At 29.8% G+C, this 18,515-nt stretch overlaps 1 protein-coding gene across 1 annotated transcript; it reads right to left on the reverse strand.

The window, feature by feature from the left end:
* Positions 1–477: 477 nt before the first annotated feature.
* LOC114191944 (putative LRR receptor-like serine/threonine-protein kinase RKF3) lies at positions 478–3,279 on the reverse strand. The gene has a single exon (XM_028081410.2). The coding sequence runs from the start codon at positions 2,939–2,941 to the stop codon at positions 1,067–1,069; it is 1,875 nt and encodes a 624-aa protein (XP_027937211.2). The 5' UTR covers positions 2,942–3,279; the 3' UTR covers positions 478–1,066.
* Between the last annotated feature and the right edge of the window lie 15,236 nt (positions 3,280–18,515).

The raw sequence follows: 18,515 nt of genomic DNA on the forward strand, positions 1-18,515 counted from the left end.
TCAAACCTCCATGTATAAGTTTTAAAAGCTATTTTGTATTATTCTCTAGGATGATGTGTATTTTGCATTTATATTTAACAAAATTCTTATATAAATTCAAAAGCTATATACTTAAATAACTTGAATGAGGTTCATTTAATGGTACTTGATTCCTTTACTTTGAGAGAGGTGCTTAAGTTTTAAAGGTCAAACTATCCCTTCTGCTTCAAATCACTGCATCGCAAGATCACCAGATCTCAATTCCCTCAGCAGCCTCTCCCGCGACCCAAGAGAAAAAAACAGTGAAGATGTCATTTGAAGAAACAAAAATATTCTCCATTAGGCCATTACTTTAACAAAAACATGATGCTCTTCATTTTCTTATATTTCAACAAATTCGGCCACAAAATTAGATGTTTTGGTATTGTCAACTATTCCAGAATAATGCACCACCCCATCAAATAAATAAGAAAAAAGAGAATAATACACCACAACCAATAAAATCTCAAAGATTAGTTATCATTTATTGTGTTCATCTGCCAAAGAAAAACATAGACTGCATGAGTTGTGTGTTGCAAACCTAAGCTATCTGCACATTTCTCTGACATTAATAATTGCTAACTCCATTACACTAATGATTGAAGAAGTTCAGGCCCGGTAGCATAATAATATTATATCTGAAAATAAAAGTCAAACCTTTTTGGCATGTTCCTAGATATAAGCAGCCTGATTAACCCACAAATAGAGGGAACATGTGCACTTAGCTTTTGAGAGACATTTGTGCCAGCTTCTCTTTTTGGGATTGTTTCACTCTTACATCAACTTTCCCACTGAGTTGACAAAAACAAATGGTAATAATACTCCTCTACTTCTGGCACTTGAAGATTCTTAAAATGAATTGGAAGTTGCTTCTGATACAACACTGACTCACTTCATCATACTCCTCTGATCCCATTATGCAAACTCTAGCAAGAACCAAAATTTGTACATCCAATTTGGCTTTGTAACAGAAACCACTTGAAGAAACAAAACAAAACAGTATTGCATAATCTAAATCTACAAACAATTTATCCTGATACTGAAAATCTCAATCTGTACACAAAACCCTGGAGCTGGAGCTTCTTTCTTCCCTAGAATTAGTTACCTGGCTATCACTTTCAAGAGTATATGCTTGATAACCCGTTGGACTAGAGAGCTGACCAGAGCCACTACTGCTCACAGACCTATCAATATCGAGCCTCCCAGCAACAAAAGGGATTGGGCGTTCAGGTATTGAGGGCACTGATTCATCAGTCTCCATCATTTTAACAACCTGATCCATTGTTGGCCTAGCATACAACTGTGGATGAGAACAAAGCACAGCAATTAACACATACTTCTCAAGAACTTGCGGTGAACCAGGTTGTGGCATGCCATCTTCAATTACATCCAAAGCCTTTCCCGTTCTAACCAATGACCATGCCCAATCGGTTAAAGCAGATGGTTGACCATCATTGTTCATCTGAAGCGCTTTCCTCCCACTCAAAAGCTCAAGAAGCACAACGCCATAACTGAACACATCACTTCTCTCTGTCAACTGTCCATACAAAGCATATTCCGGAGCAACATACCCCATGGTTCCAGCCACCCTAGTGCTCATATGCGTCATTCCCTCAGGGTTGAACTTCGCCAGTCCAAAATCTGCAACCTTGGCTTCAAATTTATCATCCAAAAGTATATTACTTGCTTTAATATCCCTATGAATGATTGCAGGCTGAGCCCCATAATGCAAATAAGCCAGCCCTCTAGCGGTGCCTAGAGCAATCTGCTGACGAATTGGCCAACTCAGTTTCACCCCATTGGAACCAAACAAATGGTCGTGGAGACTCCCGTTTTTCACCATATCACACACAATGATCCTCTGGTAACCCTCTAAACGAGTGGTCACAGAACAATAACCTCGCAGGGTAACAAGGTTAACATGCCTCACGCTAGCAATAACCTCAACCTCATGAGTAAAGCTGGCATCACCAGCAGCCGAACAATTCTTGAACCTCTTAAACGCAACCTCACTCCCATCAGGAAGCAACCCTTTGTACACATTCCCGTAACCCCCTCTTCCAACTATGTTATCCCGGGAGAAATTCTTAGTAGCTTTCTTAATATCATCGAAAGTGAACCTGATCAAAGTGGTGCTCTGGTCCATGGAGTCCAACCCAGAAACCAAAACGGTTTCCGCAACACGAACATCCCTATCCCGAGCCGCCTTCTTTTCAAACTTGCGATAAGCCCAAAAGCCGAGAGCCAGCAGGCAGAAGACCAAGACACAGACAACAGAAACAAGCCCAAAAAGAAGCTTTCTTCTTTTGGAGGCGGAGGAGCCGGCGGAGGGAAATTCGAGGGCGAACAAGCACTTGCGGGTGCCGGAGTCGGAGGGGCCGGGGGAGTTGGCGAAGGCGGCGGCGTAGATAGAAGAGTAGTCAGTGCAGCTGGTCAGGTTGCCGACGGAGCGTCCCAAGTGTGGGATACCGGAGAAGGAGGAGGTGCAGAGGGCGCAGGGGGCGTTATTCTCGAGCGATTGGTTGCAGTTTTTTACTAAGGTCTGAAGCGCGGTTTGGGGAACCAGGGCTTCAAACTCTTGTCTGGTGGTGACGTTGATGCAGCCTTGGGAGATCCACGAGGTTTGGTAGCCGCAGGAGGAGCGAATGTTGTAGGTGGGGTCGAAGAGGTTAACGTAGGACTGGAAGCTTTGCCAGCAGGAGTCGGAGGCGTTGGAGGGAGCCAGGAAGAAGCCGCTGCGCCGGAGGTAGTCCGACTGGACGAGGCGGAGGGCCTGGCTGATGACCTGGCACCGGGAGGAGTCGAAGGAGGAGGGCTTGGTCTTGCCGAGGACGGTGAAGTCCAGGGGACAGGTGGCGGATAAGGAGGAGAACGGAAGAGAAAGGAAGAAGAAGAAGAAGATGAAGGGGCTGAGAGGAGTCATGGAAATGGAGGGGTTGGTGGGTTAGCGATGTGGGAGTTGGAATGGGAAGAAAGGTAAGAGGGGTTGGTGTTCTGATATTTTTTGACCATGTTCCTCTTCATTCTTTACTCTTTACTCAATACTCAACAGTAATAGCAGACACTGACACAGGGTGAGGGTGCTTCCGCGAACTCAACTCAAACTACTTCTTCTTCTACTACTTCTTCCACTACACACTCATCCACACACAATCATTGATCCTTCATCCCCTATCGTTGATCTTTTCTCTTCACTCTTCATCCCTATCCATCCATTCCTACCTTCTTCCCTTTCAACACCTTTTTCAACGTCTAGAAGCCACTAACCAAAATTGTAATTGCCCACTGCCCCTGCATCAAATCTACACGTCACTAACACACCAACATAATAAGTTGCACAATCACAACCATCGTAGCAATCCTACTTGCCTCATTTTTTTGAAGAAAGAACGCATTTTTTATCTATCACTTAACTCAAAGAAAAGCAAAAGCTTTTCTAATTTCCCTTTTTTTTTCCTAACACCAGACATAATGTACAAACATAAATATTTATGTTTGTATAATATATTGGACCTTATTACTGACTAGTACTACACGACATTAAATGATGATACAAAGTCAACCTTTGGATTGGTTTATCTCCAGGAGAGTACGCAATCATACAACAGTAAATTTCCGGTGATGCGGAGACTTAGTTGTTGTTTTCTCGTAAAATGTTGGATGGTATTTCCAAGTATTGAAAGAAAGAAGGTAAGGTGTTTTTTCGTTCTTCAATTTTTGTGTTATGTGCATGCAAGTGTTATATGTTTTTCGATTCCATTTATGACACGGAGGAAGTGATGCAGTCAATAAACAGGGGTAATTGGGTTCCCTGTTATGTCCTTTGAAGGGGAGAATAGAAAGAAGAACAGATAAATCTTATCTTTAATTTCTTTTTCCCACATAAAAAGTGAAGGTTTGCTTTTAAAAATTTTATTTACTTGCTGTGTCCTTCCCAATTGATCATATGATTGAAGTGATATTAACATTCCCTCCTTCACATCCCAGTTCAAGGTTACAAGATTCATAATGCTTTCTTTTAAGCAAAAAACTTCGAAAAATTCAGTTCACGTGATTCTGCAAAATCTAAACTTGTGTCAGCTTGCCCACACATGGAAGGGACATTAAGATAGATAGAAATAGTTGTTTGTGAAAAGAAAAATAATTACTAATTACTACAGATAACAGACTTTTTAGGTTATATTATTTTTTATTTTTTCGTAAGCAAATATTAATTTAATTTCTTTATTTATTTTAATTTGGTTTTTATTTTAGAAGATTTTATGCAATTCTCTCTCCATTAGTATTCTATTAATAATGTCAAAGAGATGAACCTGAATTTTTTAATTTTTAATTTTTTAAAATAACTATTTATTTTTTTAATAAAATTAAAAAGTTAAAAATATATCTCATGTTAAGGTGATATTGCGTCACATGACAATGATGACGTAATGTGATAATAATAACATATCGTGTCATTGTCACGTTATGTGTCATTTTCTCAATTTTAATTTGTTTACTGTATTTTAATTTTATCTTGATTTAGTTTATTTTTTTTTAAATGTAACAATTTTGTCTCTTTCCAAAATAAAAAAAATGATGTTATACTAATATTTTTATTCAAAATAAATTTTCATTATATATTTTTAACAAAATTAAATTTATTTAAATTTTTATTTCACATTCAATTTTATTTAAAATTATTTTTAAATTTTAAATTGTTATAAAAAAATTTAAAATATTTTCAAAATTTTACATTTAACTTTATATTAATGTTATTTTTAACTCAACTCCAATATTTATGTAGAAATTATTGAACTTTACATATTTTAAAAATATATAATTATTTAAAATATAAATTCAAATAAAAAATCAATATCAAAGTATGATGTAATACAATATCAATACAAATAAAGTTTAACCTAAAATATAAATTTAAAAAAAATTAAAAATTTGATAAATTTATTTCATTTTGTGAAATGTAATTAATAAACAAGTGTAACATATTTGTTAGCTTAATTTTTAATTTTTTTCTATTAACAACTTTAAAACAATTTCAAATGAAATTTAATATAAAATATAAATTTAAATAAACTTAATCTTTTTAAAAATATTTAATAAAATTATCAAATTTAATTAAAATATTTGTATACCATTTACATAAAAAATAAATTTGGTTTCAATATGGAGAGGAACAAAATTGTTCCATTTTTACAAAAATTATGACTAAATTAAGACAAAAATAAGGATACACATATCAAATTGAGATGAGGAGATGACACCTCTCCTGTCACTGTCACGATGTCAGTTTGATATGTGACAAATTTTTATTTAAAAAAAAATACCAATTGACATGTAACACATCTTGAACGTTGTTAGTATAATATTAACCGAGAGGACTTGATCGCATAAAATTTTTAAAATTAAGGACCAAATTGAAACAAATAAAAAAAAGGGACCAAATTAATATTTTCCTACAAAACAGAGACACAAAAAATAATTTAACCTAATTTTTATTCATAAAATAAACTATTATTTATTATTAGTTTAACTGTTTTCATAGATAATTATGGAATTAACTCTTGTTTTACTCTGTATGTTTATTTGTTTAAGAAATTAAAAATAAGACAAATAAGTAAAAGACATGCATTTTTCTATAATTAAAAAAATATATGGACAAATAAAAGAGAAAAATAATTACTTTTGTTCATATTTTTATTATAATTTTACGTTTCACAAGTTAGTAATTATTTTTCATTGTAAGAGCACCGCTATATAATTTAAATTTGGTTAAATTTATACTTTCAGTCCTTTAATTTTTATATGTTAAATTTGATCTTTTATTTTATTTTTTTCAAAAAATCAATTTTTTTAAATTTATCAGAAAACATGAGAGGAGTATAATATAATTGTTGTGTACTTCTGTTTGGTATTCTTAAGTTGGCATAAATTGAAGTTTATCTAACCTAAATATTTAAAATTTTAGATTTTGATTTCTATTTAGAGATTATGATTTGATTGAGAATTTCTGTAAATGTTTGAACTTCAGTCTTTGTTGAGTTTTGTTTGTTGAAATATTATTTAAAATGTTTTAAATTTGTTATTTTATTGATACGTTGATAAGATTATTAGATTATGCATGTGAAGTATAAAATTTTTTTAATTGAGTTTTGAATATAATTTTAATAAGTATAATATATTTTTATATGTATTTTTATGACAATTATGAAATTGATATGAGCCTAACATGCATACTTGAAGCTAATTTATATGAAATGAGTAAAGAATTAAGTTTGACCAAATCAATGTTTCGATTAATTATGTGAATTATTTAAAAGTTTTATTAAAATGATTTTGAAATTCATAAAATATAGTTTGATTTTGCTGTTGAGACTTTTATATATATATATATATATATATATATATATATATATATATATATATATATATATATATATATATATATATATATATATATATATATATATATATATATATATATTTTGCTTAAAAGAGAGATTTTTGTTTAAATGAAAATAGATTAAAGACTTAGATTTTATTCTCTATCCTATTTTCGCTTAAGTGAAAAAAGAAAAATATCACTACATTTCAATCCTGATTTTGTCCAATTTTTGGTTAAGCAAACATATTTTTTCTCAAGCGAAAATATCTTTGCACAAGTTAAAAATAATTATTTTGGTCATTAAATGTAAATCTTTTTATGAATACAAATTGAATATTAATTTAGGGTTTTATTTAAATAAGTTATATAGTATAATAATGTTTATTGAGATTGATGAAATTTGCATATTATATGGATATAGTTATCGAAATTGATGAGTATTGTGTGAGTTTGTAGTGATTTAAAATGATGTGTGAATTGTTATTTGATTTGAATATTAAGTATTGACATATATGTTGTAACAAATATCTCATAATTTTGTGTCTAAGTTACATAGGTGGTGAGAAGATGATAAATGAGTTCTTGACTAGGAATGACAAAAATATCCGCATCTAGAGATGTCAAAAAAATTCGTACCTGCGGGTATCCGCGGATAAAACCTCCAACGGGTAAGAAACATATATTAAAAATGGATACCCGTTACTCGTAGATACGGGTATTTTTGATACCTGCATGTTAACGGGATGGGTACGGGTATCATAGTATCCATACTCGTGGATACCCATACTCGCTAAACTTTAATTCACAAAAATATTCTCATAAACATTGGCGGAACATCCTTATGACTAAGGGGAGCCATGACTTCCCCAAAGGTCTTCAATTTTAATTTTTATATGTATTTAATTATATTATATATATATATATATATTATATATATTAATTATATTATACAAAATTATAAAAGTTTTTAATTATATATATATATATATATATATATATATTAAGTTTAAAAAAAATTATCATTTTGAAATTGGAGATATACATTCTTTTATTTCCTTTCTTTGAAATTGGATATATACATCAAACCTTATATAAATAGTAACGTTTATGGTATGCTTATTGTCAAATGATGAAATCAAAATAAAAATACTTGGCACGTGACAATTGAAGTTTATTATTTGTTAATCTTGTTTATTTTGCAGGAATCAATCGGATAGAGTGAGCTTGTTGATCAAAACACTAAATAAAGAATTTCTATTGTGTTGAACGTCATTTTATATTTCTTTTTATACTTATTTGGACTTGTATGAACTTGAGTTTATTTGAACTTTATTTAAAATTTATGACAATGATGTATTTTATTTTATTTGAATTTATGATTAAATATTTATTTTTTAAATAATTTTGTAAATACCCACGGGTACCCGTGGATACCCGCGGATATGAAAAAAATAGGCGGGTACCCGCATAACGGATACCTAACGAATATAGATATGGGTACGGGGCGGATATTTATCCAGCAGGTAGGGTACGGGGAAGCTACTACCCGTACCCTACCCGCCCCGTTGAAATCCCTACCCGCATCCATAGATATCTGCGGATAAAATCCACGATGGGTAGTTAGTACCAGCGGGTAGTGGGTATTTTAATACTCGCTTATAAACTGGTCGGATATGGGTATCATACTATTCATACCCGCGGGTACCCGTTACCCGTAAAACATTAAAATTAAAATTTAATTTATATTTTATTAAGTTAAATTTAATTAAAATTAAAATTAAAATTATATTTTACTAGGTTTAATTTAATTATACTTTATTTTATTTTAAAAAATTTATAAAATATATATTTTTTAAAAATATTTGTGGGTATGCGGGTATCCACGGGTACCCGCAGATTTCAAAAAAATCCGTAGATAACTTTTAAGTGGGTACCCGAATGGTAAACGGGCGGGTAACGAACGAATTTTTTTGCGGGTAGGCACTATCCGTACCCGACCCGACCCGTTGTCATCCCTAATTGTGACACATGTAGATGTACGACTTGGATTGTATTAAACTTACCATGATTCATGCTATTATATTCGTTTTTAAATCTAGGTTAAATTACTCTTTTGGTCCCTCTATTTGTCATTAAATTTAAAAAAAATTAAAAAAATTCAAAAAAACCAGAAATTGACACGTGGCGTTGACTTTAACACCGTCTGGTCAAACTAACGGTGAGGACCAAATTAAGTCATTTTTAAGAGAAAATGACCAAATTGAAACAACAAAAAACTTAAGGACCAAACTGAAATTTTATGACAAATAGAGGGACCAAAAGAGTAATTTAACCTTGAATCTAAGTCTTGGGTATTAGATCAGATATTATTCTCTAATAAGATTTACTTAAAACATGTCTCACGTAATATATAGTTGATATTTAACTTGTTGAATATTTTTAATATATAAATTTATGATGTGATTGTTGTATGTTGGATTTTAAACTAAATGAATTGTTGTAATTTATTAATTAATGTATCTTTATATATATATATATATATATATATATATATATATATATATATATATATATATATATATATATATATATATATATATATATATATATATAAAAGTGTCGTTTATGTTGTGAATAGATGTTTGTACTATTTACATAAACGTATGTAAACACAACTACATACAGAATCTTTGGATGATAATAGAGATAACACTTTTATTTGATTTAACTATGTATAAATATTATATATATATATATATATATATATATATATATATATATATTTGTGTATTTTAGGTTATTATATATTTATTATTATTTTTCTTTTTGCGAATTGATAGGATAGTTGATAGATTATTTTTTGGGATATTATATAGGAATAAGCATTTAAGAATACTAATAAGGATATGAATAAAAATAGAATAATTTTATAATCTCGAAATATTAAAAAATTACTTTTATATAATAATAGTCGTAATAGATTAAACTATTATTATTTATAACTACTTAAAATCTGTCATAATCATAAAATTTTATATGTGACTTGATTTTTTTAATTGACTAACCAATTAATTAAAAAAAGTGACTTATTTAATGAATAAGCATCACCCACCAAATATAAATCTGACGTAAAACAAACCACAATGCCTTCGATGATTCGTCGTATATAAGTGTCCACTCTCGTTCACATTTCTAATGATACACGTTTTTTAAGTTTTTTTTTTTTTCTTTTTACATGTAATGAAAAAGGAATTCCTAATAGGTTAAATATGGACTCTTTCTTAATTTTAGCTAGATAAGTTATTAATTTCAAACTTTTGTTTTTTTCTTTTCTTTTAAGCTTTCATACAAGTGGACACAAATAACTATTACAATTATTTTTAGTTGTTTATTCAATAGTGGATATCACTGAAAAAATTTCTAAACTTGTTTTAGATTAGGGTATTGGTATTAAATGAGAGATTTTTTGATAAAGTTAAAAAAGAGTTAGTGAGCAAAGAAGTCAAACTTATTACAGAATTTGACTTACCAAGAAAGAAGATTGAATTGAATAGATTTAAGGGTATTGAATACCCTTGAATATCTACAATTCAATCTACTTTTCAAGTGGCTTAACCTTTGTCTTAAATTTGACTAATCTATTCACCAACTCTTCTTTAACTTTATTGAAATTCTTTATTTGAAATGCAACATGTTAAACTCAAATAAGTTCAAAAGTGCTCAATTCATTATAGCTTTTTTATCCATTGTAAAATTTTTAACATCAAACTTGATAGTATTTGACGTAAATTGATGTGAATTCAGTTGTCGAAAGATATCAAGGTTGGTGGTGGTTCTTTCTCATAATGCAAAGATGATTGCCAACCATTTAAAATGATAACGAAGTTAGTTGGACCTCCAAAATTTTCAAAATTGCATTGTTTTACTATCTCTTTTCTATTTATTTAGTATTTTTACCCTAATTTTTCTACATCTCATACATTCATTTCACTTGGCTATACTCTTCTAAAATTTTTTGTGGTGCTTCTAATAATAATTAGAGACTTTTCATTCTTTTACATTTTATGTTTGTCATAATTTCATGTATACAAAAAAATTATGTACTTCTTTACAAGCAGTTCACACTAAATTATGTAAGTTGATATGACTTTTCTAAGGAAAGTTGTGTTGGTTCAGGTTGGAGATGACGACAACAATTACAAAATGATTACTCTCTACTGAAAAACAATCTTCAATACTTATTCAATGTAAATATGATATTATTTCATTCTAATTATATCTAGAGATAAACAACCTTAATTTCATAGTTTGTATTCTTATGATTTCTTGCATGAATTGTGTCATGTACGATGCTTGAATCTAAATATAATAATGTTCAAATATGTTCCTTGTATTGATTATAAAAGCTAAATAAAGATATCCAGACCGGTAGTTGTTCTTTCTCATAATATAAAGATGATTGCCAACCAATGAAAATGATAACGAAGGAAGTTTTCCTAAAAAATTCACAAAATTTTACTGTTTACTATTTCTTTTCTATTATTTTTTAGTAATTTTGCACCGATTTTTCTACATCTCCTATGTTTATTTCAACTACTTATGCTCTTTAGAAAGTAATATTTTTTTTGGTGTTTTATGGTTCTAATGAGAGACTTTTCATTCTTTTACATTTTACGTTTGTCATACTTCCATATATACAAAATTTAGGGTTCATCACCTTCTAAAATTATCATGATACATACAACAAAAATCATCACATGATTTTTTAGGGTTTAGGGTGATGAGAGTAGGGATGACAATGGGACGGGGTGGATACGGGTATCATGATCCCATCCCCATTTCCATAATAAAAATTCATCTCCATCCTCATCCCTATCCCCAAACTCAACGATATACAACTTTTGACACATCCCATCCCCACTGGGTAACGAGTATATTTCAAATATAGATTAAATAATTTTTATAAAAAAATTTAAAAATCACACCAAAGGAATCATGATACTATCAAAATATTCAATATTAAAATAAAATACTCTTTTTTTCTTTTCATGATGTCAAATATTAAGAAAATACTATAGTAGTATAAATCTCAAGTTAAAGTATCAAATAACTAGAGAAAATTCAAATAATTATATAAAAACTAAACAATTATACATCACTAAAATTTTATAATAACAAAAATATTTATTAATTTTACAAACGATCAGTGGTTTCATTTGCGTTCAATCCACCTACACTAGAAAAAAAAATGAAAAATTAGATATGATATAATAATTGAAATTAAAAATTTTAATTACTAGAATATAATGTACCTTCTTTATTAAATTCATTTTCACTCATGAGAACATATATTTTTTTAAATTTTTAACACCTACAAACACCAAATGTAGAATATTAAATGAGAATTCATAAAAAAAATACTAACAATAAATATTAATAAATTTGAGTAACTTACCTAAATGGTTTGAGTTCCATATCCAACTTGTACACATCAAAGCCTCTATAGTAATATGACGAAGTCGACTACGGTGAGAAATTAATATTTGACAACCAATACTAAAAGCAGATTGAGAAACTATAGTTGTTATTGGAATAGCTAAAACATTCTTTGCAATTGCTTGAAGGGTTGGAAACTTTAACCCATTTGTTTTGAACCATGATAGAATATCAAATTCTTGTGTAATTGGGAAATTATCTTCTTCTAAATAATAATCCAACTTTGTTTTCATAACTGTAGTTTTATATTTTTTTCTTTTTTTCCATAAACTCTAAAATTCATTTGCATCATTATCAACAACCTTTCCCAACTCCAACGATATAGCTCTATAAGAAGAAATTTCATTCTTTTTTGATTGATATTCCAAAACCAAATCATAGGGCATTTGACGAATCATACAAAGTTTTAGATCAAAATCAATACCATACAATTTATAAAAATAATATTCTAACATGTCCATCTTGTACAATGGATCTAAAACTGAAGCAATTGCCAATATATCATGAATAACACTCTAGTAACTTTCAAATTTCTTTAACATTTGTATTGCCATATTTTGAATGGTTGTCTCGGTAGATTTAACCCAATCATTTATTGCAAGCTTGATCTCACAAATCTTTGGGAAAAAGATGTAGGCAGTTAGGTATGTGGAGCCATAAATGATTGTTGTGATGTCATTAAATATATATTATTATGTCTATATATTATATGTATATGCATAAATATATATATATATATATATATATATATATATATATATGTTTATATATATATATATATATATATATGTTTATATATATATATATATATATATATGTTAGATTAATAAATTATAGATATTATAGTAATTTAAACGGGAATGGGGTATTGCCCATAACTATATTGATACCTAGTCAATACGGGGATTCCCCGTCAAAATGGGAACAGATTCGGGTGATACCCACAGGTACGAGTTTATTTGTCATCTCTAGATGAGAGGAATGCAAACATAGTGCTTGGACGATAATTGAGTCTCATGGAGCAAACAAGGTGCCAACAATGGTGGTTAGTGTGGAAAAACACCCAAACAATGTGGTCAAGCAATAAATGGTGAATAGAGACAACAAAGAAATAACTCTTAAAATGAACTTGAATGGAGAACAAGAGTTCTTAAAACATCACAATAGCAAATCTGTGAACGAAGATAGAAAACAAGGAGGAAAATGAGAGAACGACAGAGAGAAAATGAGAGAGAAAACGAAAGAGAAAATCTGGAAATGAAGGTGTTCGCAATGATAGGAGACAACAATGTTATGTGTGTGTGAGCCAAGTAAAAGATTTTAAAATTAACCTTAGTTGTCAAAGTATAGACTGCACTTTTATGCCTTCTAAGAAATTGCCAAAATACCATGCAATTTTATAGGTTACATTTTTATTATGACCCTAGCCTATGATGTGTAGTTAAATTAACCTTCCATTTGGAGCTTTTCTGATTTTGTGAAGAGGCCTAACCTTCTGTATGGTTAGTGGTTGGATGTGAATGAAGGTGGAAGAAGGTGAAGGAAAGGTCGTGGGATGAGGAAGAAGGTGAAGGGAATAAAAAAAAGAAAAAAACAAAAAGGTAAAAGACGATCTAAATTATTTACATGTACCTAGGTCACATTTAATCTCTTTTAAAAGAATAAGAAATTAGTTGAATAAAAAAAATTAAAAAGATCAAAACAAATTAAAAATCTAAATGTAGAAACTAAATTATTAATTAAATATGTTTTCTATTATCTATGTTTTATTTTTATATTATGTATAAGACTCTACCATTTTTTAAGTCTAAGTACATTGGTTGAATTATGGTGTTGTAAATAGTTTAAAAAGGTAAGCTAAATATCATATTACATGAAGGTCAACAAAAAATTATTTTAACTCATTAGTTATTGCAGCCCCAAATCTTTGTTTTTTTTCTATTTTCTTGACTGTCAAAAGATAAATTCTTTATTAATTTTTTTCGACTACTATTATATTGAAACTAATGTATTCATTTGAATAGAATTTTATAAGAAAATTATATGTTAACAGGCTTAGGCTTGATTAATCCCGCTACTAAAACAAATTGTTATAACTTTTGAAAAAGTGTCTCAATTAATTTATTTTAAAATAAGTTACTAACAACGTAAACGATATGTCACGTGTATTTTTTTATTGTTTTTTTTTTTGCAAAAGTTGTTTTGTTGTCACATTTCAGGTTCCTAGTATGACATGTGACACACACTCTCTGTGTCATGTGACAGGACACTACCATGTGTTAGTGAGAGTGTCAAGTGTCATTGTCTTGATTTTGATTTAGTCTTTATATATGTCTCTTTGATTCAATTTAGTCCCTACATATATCTCTTAGATTCAATTTAGTCCCGATTTTTTTTTTCAAAATATAGCAATATTGTCCTCTCCAAATTGAGACCAAATTTATTATTTTTATAAATGTTATACTGAATTTTTTTATTAAGATGTTTTAACATATTAAATTTTTCTTAATTAATAATCTATGTTTTATTAATCATGACTTTTACCATTAAATCTTAATATAAATATCAATACTTAATTTTGTAAACATATTTATACTTAATTAGTTTTAATCTTATAAAAAAACATGGATTAATAAAACATTGATTAATAATTAAAATATGTTTGTTTAATCCATGTTTTTTTTATAAGATTAAAACTAATTAAGTATAAATATTTTTAGAAAATTAAGTATTGATAATGTATTAAAATTTAGTGGCAAAAGTCATGATTAACAAAACATGCGTTAATAAGATACAATAATATAGTATTTTAAAAAGTCCTTTTTAACAAAAAAATATCACTATAACATTTATATAAAATAATAATTTTGACTCAAAGTGGAGAGACAATAATGCTCTATTTTGAAGAAAAAAAATTGGGACTAAATTGAATAAGAAAGACATAAGTAGGGATTAAATTGAACCAAACAGACATATACAAGGACTAAATTGAAATCAAAACAATGAAACTTACCCTGCCACATGACACTAACAATGTCACATGTCACACCAGAGGTAACACATAACAAATTTTTTTGCAAAAAAAAAATTAAAAAAACCACAAATTAACATGTGACATGTCATTAACGTCGTTAGTAATTCAAACAAAAAGACCTAATTTAGATATTTTTTCAAAATTTGAGATGCAATTTAAAAAATTTTAAAAGCAAAGACCAAGTTTACACACTTCCACGAAAGTTTGGACCATCTGAGTAATGAAGCTTGAAGTAAAATTAATTTTCTAATTACAAGTTTACTAAATTTCTTGATAAGACGTAAAATAGTTATTGAAATTCATAATCTTAAATTTTTATGAAATGTTGTGTTTTGAATAAATATATTTTTAGTTAGTAAAAGTATTTTATGAACTTTGACATAAATTTTTAATTGACCTATATTAGTTTTGGTTTGAATCCATGCACTTAAAACACAATAATAAGGTTAAGTTGAGTCAAAGGGTGTTTTCCTCTAAGACGATGGATTTGAGGATGAATGTGTGGATGAACTTTGGTGGATTTGGAGGTATAGTAGGTTGTTTCTTCTAAGGAATTCAGAAGTAAAAATTGATGAATTTAGAAGTAAAGTTTGTGAAAGCTTATAAGTGATTTGACTTATGTGATAAATAAAAGAAAATGTTTTAATAGATTAAAAAAAAGATTACAAAATTGTCCCTATTGTTAAAAGTAATATAAAATAGTTTTTGGATTAGTTGAAATAATTTTTTTCTAAACTAGATGTTCATGAATAATTTTGAAAATAAAAAATTATGAATTGAAAAAAAATGAAAAATACAATGTATTTGGTATAAATATAATTGTTAAATAATTAGATATTAAATATTATTGTGTTTTTCTATTTTATTGACAAAGACATGTTGTATTACTTTTTTAATAATAATTGTTAAAGTTATGTAGTTGATATAAATGATTACTTTTTTATTAATAAAAATAGAATTAAAAAATAATATAGACAATAATGATTGAATATAATTATGAACAACACAATAATAATAACAATATTTCTTTTGAATTAATTAAGTTATGCTGTAACACGTGAAATTATCAACTACACATGACCTTCACATAGGGATAATATTGTAAAATACTCTTTGTCATCCACAAATCTTCCAAAATAATGAGATGGTATCAATAGTTTATCCCGCAAATCAATTATTTCTTGCAAATCTTGATCATAGTAAATCCGCACATGGAAAGATAAAATGGAGAAATATTGTAGGGTTTTTGTATTCCAGATGTTGTGTTTATATAAACACAATACAATATAATTATAATCTCTATAATAAAGTCATCATTGAATACAATAAACAATATAGGAAATAATTGATAATGATGGTTGCACACAACACACATGAGAAATAATACACGGGCATATTATTGACATAATATCTCTGGTATTGATTCTAATAATTAGAATCGTAACTTTCTCTAACTTCCTCTCTGAAACTGAGGTGACTCAGTCATCCAAAGTTTGTCTCTCAAAATGTTGAACCTTGTGTGTGTGAGAGGTTTGGTTAAACAATATGCAATTTGATTTGATGTGGGCACATAGGTTATTGTGACTTGATTCTGAAGCACTTGATCACAAATGTAGTGAACATCTATCTCAACATGTTTAAACACTACCTTGCTATGGATTTCCTATCATCTATGCTAGTGGCCCAATCTGTATAAGAGAATCCAGCTATATCAAGATCGTTTGAGGGTTTGATATGAAGAGAAAAATTTGTTGTGCCATGGAGATATCTCAGTATTCTCTTGATTCCTTGCCAGTGATCTATAATTGGAGAACTTATATATTGGCTGAGTTTGTTGATAGAAAATGTTATGTCTGGTCGAGTGTTGGTTATATATTGTATGGCTCTTATAGCTTGTCTATATAGTGTAGGGTTAGCAATAAGTTCTCCTTTAGTAGTGAATTGTTTTTCTATTACCATTGATGTAGGGCAAGATGAAGCTTTTTCATATTGAACTTCTTGAGTAGATCTCTAATGTACTTTGTTTGCTTAAGGTACATTCCACTAGCATCTCTGTGTACTTTAATTCCCAAGAAGTAGTGTAGAAGGCCAAGGTCTTTGAAAGAGAAACCAATTTTTAATTGAGTAATGAAAGTCTCTAAAGACTTATTGTTGCTCCCTATAATTATTATGTCATCAACATATATGAGAAGGAGTATGATATGATCATTTTTTTCTAAGAACAAGTCGTGACGAATCACTCTTGGTGTTTTGAAAGTCTCATCTCAATAAAGTGTCTTTCAACTTGTCATATGTGGCCAGGCTTGGTTGAATTTGTATATCCTTCATGTTGATGCATGAACACATTTTCTTTGAGATTGCCATTCTAGAATGCATTATTTATGTCTAATTGCCTAACCTCCCAATTTAAATGTACTGCAATGGATATGACAATTCTTATCGTGCTGGACTTGGCCACTGGACTGAAGGTTTCATCATAGTCGAGCCCTGCAGTTTGTTGAAAACCTTTGGCGACCAATCTTTCTTTCCTTAGCTCAATTAAGCCATCTGCCTTGTATTTAGTTTTAAAGACCCATTTGGAGTCTATGATGTTATTTTGCCCCTAAAATGGTACCAAAGTCCAAGTTTGATTAGCTGGTAGAGCTTTAAATTATGCATCCATGGCTGCTTTCCATTTTGGATTGAATAGAGCTTCATTAACATTTCCTGGTTCCTTGTCTTCTGTGTTTGTTTCTAACAGCCCTATATAGGGCAGTTTTGGCTTGTAGATCCCTGTCTTGCTTCTGGTTTGCATCCAGTGCGTGTTGTCCTACTGACTCTGTTAGTTATTCTTTTTTGGTGTGTCATTTACATGTGAGGTTGCCTCATTTGCATGAATAGAGATATCATTGAATGTTGGTTGATCATCATTGACAACTAAGTCATCGAGAGTTGGTTACTCTTCATTGGAAACTAAGTTACCTTCTTGATGATTCACCTCCTTGTGAGTTGATTCAACTATGTGGCTTGTAGTGGTACCTGCAAGACAATAAAGAAGAACAATAGGGATTGTTCCAGTTAGTGTTTTTAATGATTTTCTTGTGTCAAGAAAGTCATCATGGAAATGAAAGTGATTCTCATTAAAGACCACATGTCTTCAGATGAAAATTTTGCCATGAGAGTTGAGGCACTTATAACCCCTGTGAGATTTGTTGCATCCCAAGAATATACACTGTGTAGTGTGGAATTGAAGTTTGTGTTGATTGTATGGTTTAAGGCAAGGATAGCAGGCACAACAAAATGACTTTAGAGCATCATAATCAAGTTTCTTTCCAAATAACAATGAAAATGGACTTTCATTTGGGTTAACTGATGAAGGCAACTTTTTGATGAGATAAACTGAAGTAGAGAAAGTTTCCCACTAGTAATGTAAAGACATTTTAGCATGTACCAAAAGTGTGAGCCCTAGTTTAGTCACATGTCTGTGTTTCCTTTCAGCTCTACCATTTTGCTGAGAGGTATATGGGCAAGACATTCTAAATTGAATTCCCGATTCAATGGCTATTTTCTGGATAGGTTTAAACTCACCTCCACCGTCATATTAAA

This window comes from Vigna unguiculata, chromosome 7 (assembly GCF_037176805.1).
Source record: "Vigna unguiculata cultivar grain cowpea cultivar isolate G323 ecotype 2 chromosome 7, ASM3717680v1, whole genome shotgun sequence".
In the NCBI taxonomy this organism is placed as follows: Eukaryota; Viridiplantae; Streptophyta; class Magnoliopsida; order Fabales; family Fabaceae; genus Vigna; species Vigna unguiculata.